The 17,479-nt window shown below is 48.6% G+C and overlaps 1 protein-coding gene across 3 annotated transcripts in view; it reads right to left on the bottom strand.

Annotated features, from left to right (window-relative positions):
• The window catches only part of LOC135897455 (uncharacterized), a 48,117-nt gene extending 35,870 nt beyond the window's left edge, over positions 1 to 12,247 (bottom strand). For all 3 annotated transcript variants that reach the window (XM_065426066.2, XM_070534185.1, XM_070534184.1), the window contains exons 1-6: positions 12,075 to 12,247; positions 10,230 to 10,402; positions 8,390 to 8,539; positions 6,085 to 6,374; positions 3,953 to 4,169; positions 440 to 586 (exon numbers count right to left, since the gene is read on the bottom strand). In XM_065426066.2, coding sequence (XP_065282138.2) covers positions 440 to 586; positions 3,953 to 4,169; positions 6,085 to 6,374; positions 8,390 to 8,539; positions 10,230 to 10,402; positions 12,075 to 12,150 — 1,053 coding nt within the window. In that variant the 5' untranslated portion in view covers positions 12,151 to 12,247. The remainder of the gene's footprint in view (positions 1 to 439; positions 587 to 3,952; positions 4,170 to 6,084; positions 6,375 to 8,389; positions 8,540 to 10,229; positions 10,403 to 12,074) is intronic.
• Positions 12,248 to 17,479: the final 5,232 nt, after the last annotated feature.

Here is a 17,479-nt window from a genome sequence, read left to right as displayed (position 1 = left end):
CAAGTCGGCGTGGTGGCTTCATTACAATATGTAACGTTGCATCTTGAGTTATACTTAAGAGGCAAGTCAATTGTAAAATTACTTCGATGGTGGCACAGGGGGTATTACTAAAAAGAAGCTTAATAATTTGTTGCCTGTTTACCTAACGTAATAGTTGCTAACTCTGTTCAGTGTTCTTATAAAAAGCCTTTTGTAGAATTTACATCCGTTTCTCTCTATTTAGCGTGATACAAATTATAATTTTGCCTCTATCAACTGGCACTCTCAAACCTGCATGATTGATGTAATCTTGAAGTAATACAGAATAACCGACTACGAGCGTGGCAATATTTCTTTTTCGAAGTTAGTTCTCGCAAATGTTGTTGCACAAGCAGCCCGATGGCGACGCTTCAGCTCATCTCCACACCTGTGCAAATGATGTCTGGACATCTCTACTGACCTTAGGCTTGGCGGGTGGTTTATTCCACTTGTACCAGCCCAGACGCCACAAGCGGAATGGCGCCTTCCTCTTGTTGTCGGCCTTGTGGGACGAGCTAGCGTCGATCCGTTGGACGTCCTCGTTAGAATGAGTCGATGGCAGCTTTCCCTGCGCAGCGCCACGGCACTTGTTCTTGTTTTGGAAGATACGCGGTATTATTAGTCCAGAGCACACCCGAACACCGCATCCGCGCACGTGAGCGCCATCCCATTTGACTAATCCACGAAGTGCTACGCTCCGCTATTCGTTTCGTCAATTCAACATAGCTGCATCAGCGGCACGTCGATATTCGTATCACTCAGTGCAGGATTCGTGGGAGACGCATTCACGGCTTTCCATGCGCTTGTCAGGAAAGTAGTGCAGCATTCGTGCAACATATGCCGTGCCCGTTCAGCACTAGCGAAAATTGCTACTGAACTGGTGGGAACTAGTTGCCAAAGTCTAAGGCGAATCGAACGGAACTATAGATAACGGACACCGTGTCTGTGTTGAAGGTCCAACGACAGTGGCCTTCAGCCGAACACAAGACACGGGTTAGGCATGGGACACTAGGTTCAACGTACCACTAAGTCGTATACCAACGAGTTTTCAACAGACTCAGTTTCATTTCCGCTGGTTCCCACATGCAGAACCACGATCTTTCAGCCCCATATCCCACTTCGTGCCTGACGTCGTGTCGCACCGTGGAATTCCGCCTTTGATCAGACGCATGGAGGCGTAGCGTACGATACGGCGTCCTATTTGTCGTGCCAACAGTCACATCCAACGAACTTTGTGCGGGTTCGGATGGGGTGCGGTGTCTCTTGTATTTCGGGCTAACCAGCTCCCTGCGCATCGTCGCATGATGGCGGGAGCAATCGAACGGCCGCTGTTAGCCGCACCGCAGATGGCTTGTGATCGACGTTGTCTGCCACAGATCCGGCGCCGCCTCCGGGCCGGTTTCTCGCCGTCGAGAGAATCCCTGCCGAGAGCAGCGTCGTACAAAGACGATTGCTTTGTGCTATAGTACAAACCAAAAATAGTTTGGCGAGGATGCGAAGTCTTCCGTGGCAATGCAGATGCGCTAGTACAAGCAGAAACACTGCATCTGTAGGCGGAGCCTACGCACCGCCCTCCTGTTCCGGCGGCCATAGAGTTTCCTACAAAAATTACTAGAGGGAACTCTGGCGCTAGTGTCTACGGGAGCTGCAACGAGAACGGTTGTCCCAGCATGGGAATTATGGGAAGTACATGGATTTGCCTAAACTTCGTTCTTTTGGCTTCAAACGGCTTTGTGACTTCGTAAACTCGTCATTTTCATCAGTATATTGCCCAATAAATAATTAAATAAACATCATTAGATTGCCCGACGGCAGGATTCGAACACAGGGACTCTAGCACAGAGGCCTGATATTGTAACCATTAAACCACGAACGCATGTATCTACAAGCGAATGAAACGCCCTTATGAATTTATCGTGGGCATGCCAGTGCCTTGAGACGCTTGGTGCGTTTCGATTTGGCCACCTGGACAAGCTCAATCGTTGCAATTAATAGCAATTGTACGCGTTCCCGGCGTCTTCTTCACGTCGAAGAATATAGATTGTGCTGAAATATACGACAATAAGATTTATATAGCCTAATATACAAAGCTACAAGAACGTCTGAATCCACAAGCACGAAGATTAGACAAATCCATGTACTTCCCATCATTCCCATGGTAGGACAACGACTGCAGCGCCAGAGTTCCCTCTAGTAATTTTTGTAAGAAACTCTATGGCGGCGGCCGTTCCGTGTACCCCCGAGTCTTCGCCGTGTGCGGCAGGTCGGACCGGCCAAGGCCATACGACAGATCGTAAGCGCTATACCGTACCGTGAATTTTCCATCTAGTTCCACATACACGCCAGCCGAATTGCCATTTCACGTGCTTTATCTAGAATGAGACCAAATGTTCTGCGGAACAAGCATATTTCACTGAAATGACACGCTCTCTTCCTTGTGTAATATTGTTTTTCTTGCTATATGCGAAACGCGTAAATTTCAAGTGACCTGTCGTGCTCACAATCGTACTCGGTGATTTCAGCGTTCGCCGCGGCTTTACCACTCCAACGTGTCGCCAGACAGATCGAATATTGTTATGGCTCACACGTGTTTCTCGCTTCCGGCGCTTAACAACACGTGCTTGGCAACTACTCGCGACCCATTGCATGACTAGCCGCGCCAACAAGTCTGCAGAAAACTTGCAAGTTTACATCAGGACTCCGAAAGAATGCAACTGGCTCCAACCTGCGGAGCCTTCAGCATTCCAATAGTGTGTCCCGACTGATGGCATGGCACGCACACGTGTTTTACCAGTCGATTGATGCTCTCCATGTAAAAGTCAAACGTCGAAGACAAAAGAAGCATCTCAAACAGCCCTTTCTTTTCTTCAGTTAGACGTGACAACTTGCCACGCCCCAAGTCTAAGTGTCCGCTGATTCATTCATTCATTCATTCATTCATTCATTCATTCATTCATTCATTCATTCATTCATTCATTCATTCATTCATTCATAGGTGTAGGTCTCAAATGGACATTTAGCTGTGCGAGCTGGACACCGTAGTGGAGCGCCTTCGATTTTGACCCCCTCAGTTTATTTAGCACACAAGTGCTTTTTCTTTTTTGCTTTGCGTCCCCATCGAAATGGCCACAGCGCTCGGGAATCGGACCCGCGACCTCCGGCTGAGCAACAGCACACCATAGCCACTGTGTCACCGGAGGCACATCAGTGCCATTCGCAGAGAATGCCCAACGAACATGGTAGAATGAAGCCCGATGTAGAAGTAACCGAAGTGCAAAAAAAGTCCCGAGTGGCGCTGTTCTACCACATTGGAAGCATGCGTTACCAAGTGATCAAGAAGTTCAGATGAACAACTTCTCTGTGTGCGTGTTTCTTCTACATTGTTCTGGACTTTTCCTGTTCACTTCCTTGCTTCTTCTATGCTTCGCATCAGTGCTTGTTTGCCCCCTACGTTCGTCCACTTATCTCGCGGTTTTTCTGGCCTCCGTGAGTTAGTTTACGGCGCACAGAGTACTAAGCATTGCAAGAGTTCAAGCACAGAGGGAACTGTGGCGCGTGTGTCTGCGGGATCTGAAATTGTGGACAGGAATTTGCGCAAACGTTTCGCTTTCGGCTTCAAACGGTTTAGTGACTTTGCATATAGTTCATTGTCCATAAAATATTGCGTTACAAGTACTGAAAATGCATGGGCACAGAAGGCCATTGCATGTTTGCGTTTAGAAATATACGTGATTGCTTAGTACTTTAGAAATAAAAAGCGTCACCATTTGCCATACGCACTGCAACCCGTCATTTTCACAGTAGTGGAACGACAGCAGCGCGCCAGTGCTTCCTCTGGTAATTCTTGCAAAAACCTCCGACTATTGCACATACCCTCCGCAACTACGCGCAGGTTGCGCAAGCTCGGGTGCCATACATTACGGCATATACTCACAGAGGTTTCATCGATAGTGACAGTAGTCGTCGCGCCGTCGGTGGGCTGGGACAGGTTGCTGACCTCGTCTGCCTCTCGCTCCCTTTTGAAGTGTCGCGTTGGGCTCTTGGGCTTCTGCGTGCTGAGGACCAGCTGCGTCAGCCGCTCGAAAAGCACGTGGTCCTCTTCGTGAGGTGGACGAGCAGCCATGGAGGCCGAGTCCTGCTGCGAGGAACGCCTGAAGACGCAGAGTGGCAGTGTGAGGTAATGCAGCAACGAAAGGTTTAACGTATACGGGTGTCCCAGCTAACTTTAGCCAGTGGGGAAGAAGCGCGCCGTCTTCCGTCGAGTGCGCGGCTCCGGAAAGAGGGAGGGCGCTTCCTACCCCCGCGGCTGTTGCGTAGTCGCGCGCGCCCGCCTGGGCCGCGCCATCTTGAAAGCCATCTGCGACGGAGGAGGAATCCGCCGCGCGCTGTGCTTTCGCGGCTTAGTTCGCGGTGATGCCAGTCGGAGTATGCAGGTCGATTCGCTCGCTGCTGCTGCCGTGTTTCCTCATTCCAGCGTTCTGACTTTCCGCGGTCATCGGGTGAGATGTGCTCATGTTTTCTTGTGCGCGCGTGACACCATGCCTGTTAGTTAGTATGCTTGTGTTTACAAATTTTCACGGCCGATAAAACTACCACCCTTACTTCGTATAGCTGTCTACTAATTTGCTGTCGCCATCGATGCTTGGCCTGTCGGGCGAAACTGCGACTTTCTTTCTTACAGACTCGCGAGGACATACAATTGGTAGTGAAGTAACCGCTGAGCACGTCCAATACATTTGAGAAGTTCTCCATAGCCGTCACTTTGCTGCTTCTACATGCACGAGCGACACTTTATAGATGCATACATGCATACATTACTGTCAATGCGATGATGGGCTAAATGAGATCAAATTCCCTCTCTCGATAGTGGTTGCCAGTGCTCATATATGCGTGTGTTACTGTTCTAATGTTTGTCAAGTTGCCTTCCTTCAGTGTACCTTCTCTTAATCTTATGTCGTCGCTTTCATTTTTTGTTTTCTTATAATATTTACATATGTTGCATTGCTTTTGTATTTTCTTTTCATGTCTGTATGTATATATAAGTACGTGCATACGCAAATATTTATGTATTCTGCCCCTCCTGCTTGGGCCCTCATTTGGGCCTGCAGTATTGTATAAATAAATAAATAAATAAATAAATAAATAAATAAATAAATAAATAAATAAATACATAAAATTTAAAATGTTTCTCATTTGCAAGCTCCTCAATTTACTGAAAGCCCACTTCTGAACAACATGGCTTGTATAAGATGGTGTAAGGAAGCCTTCTTCATATTCTCTCTTTTTACTAAACAGACTCCGCACAATCATTATATTTCATTTCGCCAGGAAATGATAAAATATTGGGCATTCGTCTCCATATCAGAAGGTTATATGCGTCTTAATATGCATCTTAATTTCGTTGACGCAGGTTCCACTGAGCAAGTGGAAGATGTGAGCAAAAATGTTTCACTTAGTGAAACCTTCCGGCGGCTGTTGTTGCGTGCTGCTCTTAATATCATTCTACTTGTGATCCACAGAGCGTTTCACTAAGTGGAACGCGCTGATCTCGTTCCACATATGTTTCACCAAAAGATTAATTGAACGTAGCCTACTTAACAACTTGTTGCAGGGCTAGTTGAGTCATAATGCTTATTAAAAAGACTCTATCCTGCTAGTTCCGGCCATCCGCCATTGAGTTCCTGTAACTTATCTTCTAAGTGCCGGCCCCAATGTTTATTACTGTTAGAATACAATGATAATGACGGTTCTTTTTTTTAAGAATATAGTCCGACACTCATAATTCAAGCTAAAGCTGGGGTGCGATCTTGTACGCGTTCCAAAATAGAACGGAGGCGGTTCGTTCCACCGAGCCAAATACGGTTCGTCAATTTGAACCGCGCCGAACGCCATGACGTCAATTGTGAAGTGATATCTGCTGCCAATCATTCCGTGTCGTCTGCTATCGGACGAACGGAACGGAACATACCGCCTATTTCGTGACGTAAAGAACCAACCGCCTCCGTTCTATTTTGGAACGCGTACAAGATCGCACCCCTGAACTCCGTACGCAAAAAAGCTTCGTGCCTGCGCGGGGGCGGTGACCAGAGGGCGCCACCATCCTGCGCTTGGTCCATGTTCTCCCTGAACGTCGTGGTCAGCACGCGGTCCAGGAAGTACAGCAGCGCCGCCGACGCGACGGCACTCGAGAAGACCCACGAGCACGCGAACGAGCAGGCGCATGCGCCGGCGAACAGCGGGCCCCGGCGCAGGCCGAAGCGCGCGCACATTCCCTGCGCCGTGGCGAGCACCACGTCGCTCCAGCGGTCCATCACCACCACCAGGAACAGCAGCGGGACCATGGTCAGGACGTCGGCCTGATTCGAAGACGGTTTCGCGACACCCCGCGCCGTAGTCACGACTCTTGACTGTTTATGGGGCAGTAAACAATAGTAACTCGCCCTAGCGGCGCGGTAAGCCGGCCCAGTGCGCGGGGGCGTGAAGTATTATTGCCAGACGAAATTCTGGAGAGCACAACTACATGGAAGCCACTCGACGCGGCAGCTGCATGGCTACGCCGTTATGTTGCCAAGCACGACGTCGAGGGTTCAGCTGCGCCAGCTGCACTACGACAGAAGGTTGAATGCGAAAATGCTCGTGCAACGTGGTGTCCTAACTCTCCGGAAGAAACATAAAGTGTGAGAAAATTACCCACTCAATCCTTGTATAAAATAACATTTCAAATAAGGCATGTCCAAAATCATCAGCTTTCGCTCAGTGCATGGTTCCTATACATCATCACTAGATGGCTACAGCGTGTGAGATGCGTTGAATAATTATTACAATAGATGAAGTATAACCACGATCAATGTGAAAGGCGAGAGAAGCGTGCGTCAGATAGTTTCAAACCCAACTTGGAGTGATTCGTAGCGGCCACCGTGGGAAAACAATGCGGACTGTGAGAGGCCATCTCGTTAACTGCCTCACCACCTGCCTTTCTAGAACGCAAGTGGCACATTTTGTCGGTGGATAGTTTCGGTAACGCCTTTGGATACCAGAAAACTGGTAATGCATTCCAGTGTAGCGATAAATATCGCAGCGGTGGTACTGCTCATTACAAATATGAAATGAATGTGACCGCAGGCGGAAGTCAGGGCGGGTCGATTGGACATGTAAGGTGCCACGTTACCAGGGCTGTGGAAACAAATCGCGGCAGAGTGCCATCGGCGAACTCAACAGCGCCTCCCTCCCTACTTCGATTTCGACGACGGCCACTGCCAATGGATTCTTTCTGGGTTTGGGACCATCTTACACGTGCTCCCGCGTTTCTTTTAATATCGCTCGCTTTGCACGTCCTGTCAGGTTGCGTTACAGTACACATCTCACAGCCAACAGCACACACTTGCCTACAGAACGCTGTAGTGCTGTGTGGCAGTGTGCACTGGCTCATTCTAGTGGAGGTCAGTGCAACGACAAGTAATACGTCCCCAAATGTACTCTCTAGACCAGGAATTGGCACTGCTTCTGTGGGGATAAACCATCTTTTGCCGAGGACTGTGGGTACTCGCGATAAGAACGAAATAACAACCGCTGTAACGCTGAGCCTGAACATTCTTTTCGCATTCTTACCACCGGTGTTCACTCTACGTGGCGTTGTCGACAGCTGCCCCGTCATCAAACCCGCAAACCAGCCCAGGATGCGCCGCCAGTTGGCGACGGAGCTCGAGATTAGGTGCGCTGGTTCCCCTGAACCGGTGGGCGAGAATGAAATATCCTGGTGCCGTACTCGCAAAGCTTTTCGTTTGTAAGAGTCACTTGCCATTCGCCGGCAACCTTCGTTACTATTCGTCCAGCATGAGGATTAGCTAAAGTTTGCTATTAAGTATGCAATTATATATCAAGAGCTTCCTCGTGAATACGGCGCCTAGCCTATACTGTTATGATCACCGCTTGTCACCCTGTCCTATGTGCAGCAAAGAGAAATGATATGGCGAGCGATAGGTCACGCGGAGTCATAAGGCTCATGATCGTTTTCCATATTGGCAACTGCCGAGGCCCGCCTAGAGTATAGAGCAGTATGGTGGGCAAAAGGAAGCCGTAAAGGCCAGTTGCCATAATCGGAAGCGCAAGTAGAAGGAATTAGTACTTCTGGCGTCGAGTTCACAAAGGTACTTTGTTTAAACCAGCGGCCAAGGACAGAAGGCTCAAGCCCCTCTGAGTGCACCACTGCAGAGCTTGAGACGAGCGTGCTCGACACTGTACCAGTCATTTTTCGCCGCTAAGTTTCCTTCTGCATCTATGAGATTGAGATAACACTATGTTGAATAAGTTAAGTGGCAAGGGAGGGCTTTGAACATCGAAACGATGCATGCACACACAGACATATACGCACTGCAAGGTATTTGTGAGCGACGCGTTCTGTATCCATGAGGCCCAGCAGCGGCACGGTGACCAGATGCACAAGCGATGTGACAGGCTTGGGCAGCGAGTTGAAGGCCCACAGTAGCAGCGGCAGGAGCAGGCAGTACAGGCAGCCTCCATACTGCATACATTGCGGTAAGCGGTATGGATATAAGGCCGGAAATACGTGAATGACCAATGAAAAAAAACGTATCAGGCGTCGACAACATGAAACAACTGAAAAAAAAGAGCAATACCAGAACAAGCTGAAAGCAGGAGCCAACGTTTCAACAGGTGGACTTGCCTTTTCTTCCTTCAAAAAAAAAAAAAAGTCAACCAATAGAATATTGGCTCCTGGTCTCACTTGGTTCTCGTTTTGCTCATCGCCTTCACTTTTCAAATCTCGCATTTCCCATGTTTCAACTGAAAAAGAAAAACATGATAGTTTGGCCGCCACAAGGGTCCTTTGCTCCTAATACTTGATATATGTACATTATGTATGCACATAATTGGGAACAAAACCTCCGTGTGGAGGTCAAATTTATTCACCTTGGTCGGCATCTGTTTCGTTCGCTTCATGACCCTTCACCAATCAGAAGAGACTTCGTCAGACTCTCGACTGCCATGCCTCAGTAGTTCGTTGAACTTTCCTAATGCGGTATCTCATACCGATGTGGCAGCGCTTACGTGAATTCGCTGTGTGGGCGACTACCCGCGTATTCTACTCTTCTTCGACCACGCTTTCCTCTGCTCAATGATGACTATAATGATCATAATGACGATGATGGTATGAGCATCCTTTTTGGAACTGGATGCTGGCACATGCCACCATGCTCGATCTTTTAACCTTTTCGGTTATATAAATGTTCAAATAACATTGTAGACTATGCTTTATTACTCACAGTACAGCAAGCGTTCACAGGAAGATGGAGATTTGAAATGATCAAAAGTGTTTAACAAGCGATGACTCTACTCCGTAGACATGTTTCGAAGCGGAAGCGGCACGTTCCATTCAGCATATTTTCGCAGAATCGCAGACTCATTGAATATTCATACAGAGATAAATGAGGAAGTATAGTTAGCCTGCCCTGGGCGTTAGGTTTTAACAACAGACGTAAGTTAATCTTCATTGAAGACTAGTAAGAAGCGGCTGATATATTCTTTGCGCAAAGGGGGGAGTAACGTACCATCAAGCGAGCATCCTATTGTGAACAATGGTCGAATCTGGTGCAAATTAGAGACGTTTCAGGAGCCAACGTTTTGACAAGAGGACTTGCCCAGTCAAAAACAAATTTTCTCGTTGAAACGTTGGCTCTAACGATATTTCTTGCTTCCAGTAATTTTGGCCATTGTTAACCATAGAAAGTTCGTCCCTATCCTTCCCTTTGCGCAACCAATATGTCAGCCGTCTCTTACTAGTCTTCATCGAAGATTCGCTTACGTTTCTCTTTAAAGCGTAGCGCGCAGTATAGACTGACTATACTTCCAGATTTATCACTTGGTGAATATTTAATGAGTCTACCAAAATGCCCTGAATGGTTTGTGCGCCGCTTCCACATGCCACGTTGAATTGGAGTCGTCTTTAAAGGTGGATGCAGTGCAGCGGTTAGGATGTTATGGTCCCCGCGCTACATTAACAGTCCGTTCGTACGTCCATCCAACTATTCATACACCCACCCACAAACCTAGTCGCCTACCAAGTCCTGTGAGTCGAGGTGGTGCGACAAGCGGATGAAAGTAGGGCAGTTAACTTCCGTTTGGATGTCCGCATTGTCGTAAGCATGAAGCTAAGCTAAGAAACTGCGACATAGGCGATCGATCGCTCTCTCTACCTTGGGGCCGAAGAACAGCAGCGGCAGCAGGTAGAGTGGCATGAAGATCCCCAGGTGGGAGAGGCTGCGACACTCCTTCCATTGCTCCTCGACCACCGACATGGGCGTTGCCGGCGGCTGATGGGAGTGCGAGTGGTGGGGTCGCTGAGTGTCTAGCTCCACGTGCCGCTTGCCTGCTCAGCGGTAGTAGAAAGTAGTGAGCAAGATGGTGGTATTATGGAGTGCAGTAGTAGTAGGAACTAATAGTAGTAGTAGTAGTAAGTGGTAGTAGTAAGCAGTACTACTAGTAGTAATCGTAGTCGTAGTTGTTGTAACTGCTTCCTTGATGAGCGGGTTTTAAGGCTTGGGAGGGGGTTGGGTAAAAATATCGCCACGCTCATATCGCTTCCCAGCAGAGAGGCCATTTTCATCTTGCAAGCTGACTTATCCTCGAGCAGCACGTCGATATGGAGTACTTTCAGTCGCTGCGAATATTCACAGCAAGCACCGGAGGAGGAGGGAAAGAGATAAGAAGAAGGCAGGGAGGTTAACCAGAATCACGTCCGGTTGGCTACCCTACACCGGGGGAATGGGAACGGGGGAAACAAAGATAACAGGGAGAGAGAGGAGGGAAGGAAAGAAGGAAATTGCAGTGAGTTCACTGACGTGTGTGGCCTTACAGAAATTGCATTAATAGTCACAAATGGTCGCACAAGCCCGTCGTCCTTAAGAAGCACAAAAGCGCCTTCACCGCTTTATGGGCCGACAGGCGATGGGGGCGGTGTTCCAGCAGCACCGGATGTGTACTGGCTCAGTCATCATCTTGACGTATAGCGGAAACATGAGCGTACGCATGCACCGGAACCTCTAGAGACGCAGAAGCGAGCATCAACGCAGATGGCGACACCTTGAGCCGCTGTGTTTCATTACCACACTCAGCAGTTCTAACTCCCTCTCAGTTGCACCAACAGCCAAACTGCGACACCCTCTGGGCATGCACAACTGACGAATCAGGTCGAGGCATCTAATATGGTACGCACGTACACCGCCTGGCTTCCAGCGGGCCGTAACCGAAACTTCCCATTGGATAATAGAAGACACACTTATCACTGAAGGCTAGCCTTGCGTACAATGGCTGCGTCTTTCCATGCAATAACGGGACCTGTAAGTGCTTTTGTAGCATACTCCGCACGGTGCTGAAGCTGCAAGCAAGATGAGATTGTAAACAGCCGAAATAAAGTTTCCTTCAGTCATTCATTTATTCAGCAGCAAAACGCCGTGGCCACTGAGCGCACCATGACCTATACGGTTTTCTTGAGATTGGCATCACATCAGCAAAAATATGGGCACGTCTATGGCCTTTGAAGCTGACCGGTACATTTCTACACACTAACCATTTTAACTCCTTTACGACTGTATGAGGGTTCTTGGTTGTCCATTGGCTAACACCCTCACGTTTAAGGGGTATATATCGAATCGCTGGTTGGGACCAGTGAAGTTTGCTCATATGCCGACTTTATTGGGGGATGTGAAAATGATGGTAGCCACGACAGACGGCATGACAACTGAAACAAATGAACTTTCATGGCTATCGCTGTCACATTATCGGGTTCAGATATTTAGGTAGCGCCAGGAAGTCGGACTCCTTAACGCAGTTCTTAATTACGCCATTTCTCATCGCAAACGTAGTAACAGGTCGCTGTTGTGCGCAATAAAACTTGTATAGCCCTAAAGGCAAGGGTGTTAGGGTATACGCCAATACCCTTAAGGGTGCAAAAAATTTTTAGAGTGTGCGCACACAGTGTACAACTGCTACGAGTCTGATTGCTACCAGCTACTACGGCTCTTGACTATCGGGCCTCTCACCTTGATCTGAGCCTGGCGCGCGTTCCTCGTCCTTCGCCAGCGCCTGTCGCCGAGGAGGCGTGCCGTAACCAGGCATAATTCGCGTGCGTAGTGCGACAAAAGCAGTGCGAGAAGTGCAATTCGAGCGACGAGAACCGCTCGGAAGCACCAGAAGCAGGGAGGCTCGAGCGCTGTTGTCTTCGTCTTCGTGCGGCGTTCCCACGCGCTTCAAATAAAGTCACGCGCTTTTGGGTTTCTCGAACGACAAGAGACTTAAACTTATTATATTCCTCCATACAGCTTCCTACTGGAATTATTAGACGGAGCTCTGGCACTACCAGCTACCATGGTAATGATCGATGCGGCGCATAATTTGTCTATTCGTCATGCTCGTTGCTACGAACGTTCTTATGGTGGTGCTGCATCTCTCGCTGTATCTTTGTAAATTAACATCAAAAGATGTGTTTCTAAACGCATCAAGACAATAAAGAATGTGTACATATGATCAAGCATTACGAATGGTCCCCTTTATAAAGTAATTGATTGTGTAGTCACGACATTGTACGGGGCAAAAAGGACGAAGTTTTAGGCAGTGGGTAACCGCCAAACTCATCAAGGACATCATCATCATCATCTTGGCCAATCTCCCACAGCGGGTATGAGCCAGTGACAGAGGGCAAATAAACAAACAAACAAGCAAACAAACCATGTACGCAATTTACGTTCCGGATGAACCGTTACCACACTTGCTGCTCCCGTCGACATTAACGCCAGCTTTCGCTCTAGTACTTCTTTGCCCGCGGAGCTCTCTGCTTCCCCACTACGCCCCAGAGTGGTGAACGACTGTCTTGCCTAGTAAGCTTGACCGATATCGCAGAAAGTGTACATACTCACACGAGTGGGCCGTACCTACACCCTCCGGATGCACTCTCTCTCGAGGTCCTTGCCATTGTACATGCCCTACAATCATTTCCCTCCCTGCCCTCGCTCCCAGAGTACACGATATACACCGACTCCCAAGCCGCCATTCGCCACATACAGAACCGCACCCTACCCCATTCACTCCAACAAGAGGTCGAACGAGCGGTCTCCGCACTGCAACCTTCCACCGTTTTCCTCCGCTGGGTCCCTGGGCATTCGGGGATTGACGGCAATGAGCTGGCCCATCAGCTCGCCCGTGATGTTTTTAACCGGGCACCGTTGATCCCCTGGTCGGGGCCCTCGCAGGATTCTGGGGGACTCTCCCTGCGCCGCACTATCAAGGAAGTTTACCTCCAGCTCCGTCTCGACAAGCGCCTCTACCCTCCCCCTCATCCATCACTCACTGTGCCGGAGGCTCGCCTTCTGCGGCACATCCAAATGAATGCACTGGTTACCCCTTCCCGCCTCTTTCTCTATCGCTATCGCTCCGACCCCTCCTGTCCCAACTGCCCGTCTACTTATGCAGACCTATCCCATTGCCTATTCTACTGTCCGACTGCTCAGCAATCAAGTTCCTACCCTCCCCCTTCGCTTTCCATCACCACCTGGCTCGACTGGCTTGGCGCTGAAGGTGAAGAAGAACAGCGTCGACTGGCCGCCCAGGCGGTCGATATGCTCGGCCTGTAATTTTTGGCTGAATAAAAGTCTTATACTACTACTACTAGTAACAGTGTAGTGTATTCAAATATGTAGATGTATATGTATATGTATATGTATATGTATATGTATATGTATATGTATATGTATATGTATATGTATATGTAGCTGTATATGTATATGCAGTGTAGTGTAGTAAGACAGTGTATTCAAATGTGGAAAGTTGGGGCAGTGCGCATCCCTATGGAAGTGCGATATCAGAGCACCCACCAACGAGGAAGGAAAAAAAAAACTCAGCTTTGCCCAACACGAATGAAGCAACGGGAGTAGACATAACACGTGATCGTGACGCCAGAGTGCGTGGGCACTTGTGGTCCCGCTAAACAAGCCGCAGCGGAGCAAGTGCCCGCCAAACATTCTCGGCCAATACGCAGAGTCTGAGAGGTCCCATGTTGCACAGCTACTGCGACGTAAAAAGCGGAGGGAATACATGGCTTCACGGAGAGTTGGATTGTCAAGGCTTGCCGCAATGATTCGTTCTAATTAGAACGCTTCTTCCTGCATGGCACGTACACGCTTCGTAACATTTAACCAATAGATATAACCAATAGGTGTCTCCAGAGTATGGCCAAGTTCGTCTACCGGGTAGCCATCACTTCACTTTTAACAATCATCCTCTTCAGGTTTCTACCCAATTTTCGTTTTCAGTCTTGTACTCTGTAAATGTCCCATTTTCACTTCTAATTACTTTATCTTCTATATCGTTATTTTTCTTGTTCTGTATTGTCTTTTACATGTTTCAGACTTTCATGCTGATCACATGGAGTAGCACGGCAGGCGTACTGTTTGGCTAACATGATGATGATGATCGTCATCACGGTCTGAAACCGTGGCCTGCACTCACTGTAGCGGGGATCGGCATGTACTCTAGTAGCGCAGGCAAAATGAATTGATTCAGTGTACTAGCCGATGGCGTGTTTTACAGCACAGGAAAACAGGAAGCTTGACCTTCATAAGGCGATCTTTCACGGTCAAAATATAATCACTCAGAAGCTGTTCCATAGGGTGCCGCTCTTTCCCCTGTTTTACATAATAGTTTATTGAGTTCAATTGTACTTTATGAGGACGCAGATGTATATGTTTATGGAGCCGACATTCCACGTTTTTGCTTCAGTGAGTGACATTCGCTACGACATAGAACACTACTAGATTTTGCTAATGGTCAGCGAAAACGGAGTCACTTTGTATTTTGCTCGGATACCCGAGATATACCCGGGGAAACGCAAGTCCTTCCGCATTGGGATCATACAGGAGAGGAATGGGCGTCTAACCTACGCCAGGAGCAACGACCGCGTACTCACTCCCATGCACCACATTCAATGTACGCATGTTTGAAATCTTGTTCGCAATGTGCTGTTCGTCGTACACCGCGATCTCGATGGTTGCATTCAGTGCGTTCACGCGTTGCAGCTGGTCGTTCACGTTGTCGAAATCTTCAAGATGTTCGACTTCGTGTGCCTTTGCCGAGACAGTGTCTGCGTTAGATCTTAGAATGCGTGTAGGTCGAAGGGTATGCTGCTGTATCTGTAAAGAGGTGTTTCTATGAGATACTCCAGCCTCACCTTTATCTTGCCCTTTTGCCACGTACGTCAATCTCGCGAGGTGCCTAAGGCTCAGACGCACATTTACTGTGACGTCACCGTATATCTTACGTGAAAGCGTCTGCAGTGTTTTTCTAACGTAGATGGGCGCGTTCACTACTTGTCCCTTTATTCAATACTGTCCGCGTCCGTGGAACAACTGTCGGATCGCCATGAACGTGATCCTCGAAACAACACATTCTTCCACGACGTTCAGTAGAGGAATATGGGCCGGTGTGGGTTGGTACACGTAGCTGCATGCCATAGACAGCAGGGGCAACTTCCCGTACAGAAGAGAGCTCTTGCACGAACTGCGCACGGCCAACGCACTCACATCCGCCTCTTCGCGGAATGATTGCGATAGCACTGCGGTCACAGCTTGTCTTTTACTCTCATCGGTCATCGTCGAAATGCATTTAAAATCATGCTTGAACCACAGTCGATCGCAGACTGAACAACTACGTCCAAACTCCGCGTCCACAAACATTCTCTTGAATTTGGAATTCGCCCCGGAGAAACTCACCAGAGGTGGCAATTCACCTTTCTGGCACTTGGACAAAGCCGCGTACGACTGAACTTGATCTTTACGAGTGGTTTCCTGCGCACGATCTTCATCCGTTGGTTGAGCGCGACGTCGTCGGTTGTGTTCCTGTATCTGACGTAGGCGACGTGCCTCGGACTCAGGGTCTTTGGCCGCATTCTGCTCTTTTGCACGGTCCTTCTGTCCCTGCATGTATTCGCGTTCCTGCTGTCGACGTTTTTCCGCTTGTTCTTCCAGCGTGAGCGCTCTGCGTCGTTTCACAATCTTCAATTTCTGGCAGTGCTCTAACGCGCGTCCAAGTTTTGTATGTACCATGCATGACGTCACATTACAGGGACGCGACCGAACTACGCCCACAAACGCCGCCGCTGTCACCGCACCTCCCATACTTCTGCCGCTATGCTACTGCAGCCACACCGGCACCTCGAACGCGCGTGGCGTTATAACTTATAACCACAGAAGCGCAAGCCACGTGCACAGACGCGGTCGCCGCACTCATTCCCCGTCTCCCCCCTGCCATCTCCACTGTTGCAGAGCTGTCGCCACGCTCTTTCCCTTTGTCCCCTATACCCGTCTCCACATCTGCAGCGCCTTCGCCACACTATGTTCCACTCTCCCCTCGCCCCAAATAAGCACAGAAGCGCAGGCCACGAGCACAATCGTCTACATTCCTGTCTAATCCTATCGTCTCCATTCCTGTCACCGATACGAGGTACCCCCGTTAGAACGCATGCGGGGGATGCATACCAGGGCTAGAAGTAGGATATGATAGGATAGATGAACTGTATTAGACAAATTATCAGAATAATCACGAATGGTCGAGTCTCCTAGATCAGGGCTCCGCTAGCTCTGGCCACATTCTCAGCACACTGGCTAGAGGTAAACAGCTTCGCTCTAAGACTAATATTAGAATAGAGAATTCGTGTACATTCGAGTGTGGTACAGAGCAAGGAAATTCGTGCATTTTCAATAACACAAAACTCACGCACTGCGATAGTGCAGTTACTTCGGAATAATGCGTAGCACATAAATATGTCTAGTATTTGAGATTGTGACTTCAGGCGTTTTGCCACGGAGAATACAACGCCCCGATTTTCAAAGTCCAAGGAATGATATATTTTCTAAACGCTTGAAGGCAGCGAGTCAGCGCAAACAATCATTGCGATTTGATGGCATATAGAAGCGATCAATTTGCCAAGTCACACAGCCATTTGTAGCCACAAAGGCAAAATATAGACGGGTACGGCTGTTATCAATCATTCACATGGTGGCTGGACTACCACCACTTGCAGCTCCCACAAACATATAGCGCCAAAATTTGCTCTAGTATTTTTTGTAGGAAATTGTGCAGTACGGGGTGATAGAAAAGAATAGCCCATGGGATGAATCCTTCATAGACAAAGATGCTAGAAATCTTCGGCGTACGTATGAAGGCTGCCTCACAAGGAGCGTTGCGAGGTGCGCACATGTCTGGGTGGCAAAATTGCTTGCATGTGCCAGCTGTGCAGGGTGCCTGTTCCTTCTGTCAATGACGGCCGTTCGCTGAATTAAAACACATGCATTCACCTGCTTCTCCGCTAGAATATAAGACATGCGGTTAAAAAGACAAGCGTTGTGAGCTCCGTAATTAAGTACCGTTGCTTCTGTTTTACTGTTCTCGCAGTAAT

The sequence above is a fragment of the Dermacentor albipictus genome, chromosome 2, assembly GCF_038994185.2.
Source record: "Dermacentor albipictus isolate Rhodes 1998 colony chromosome 2, USDA_Dalb.pri_finalv2, whole genome shotgun sequence".
In the NCBI taxonomy this organism is placed as follows: Eukaryota; Metazoa; Arthropoda; class Arachnida; order Ixodida; family Ixodidae; genus Dermacentor; species Dermacentor albipictus.
Note: the sequence above shows the minus strand (reverse complement) of the source record. Positions and strands in the feature narration are given on the sequence as shown.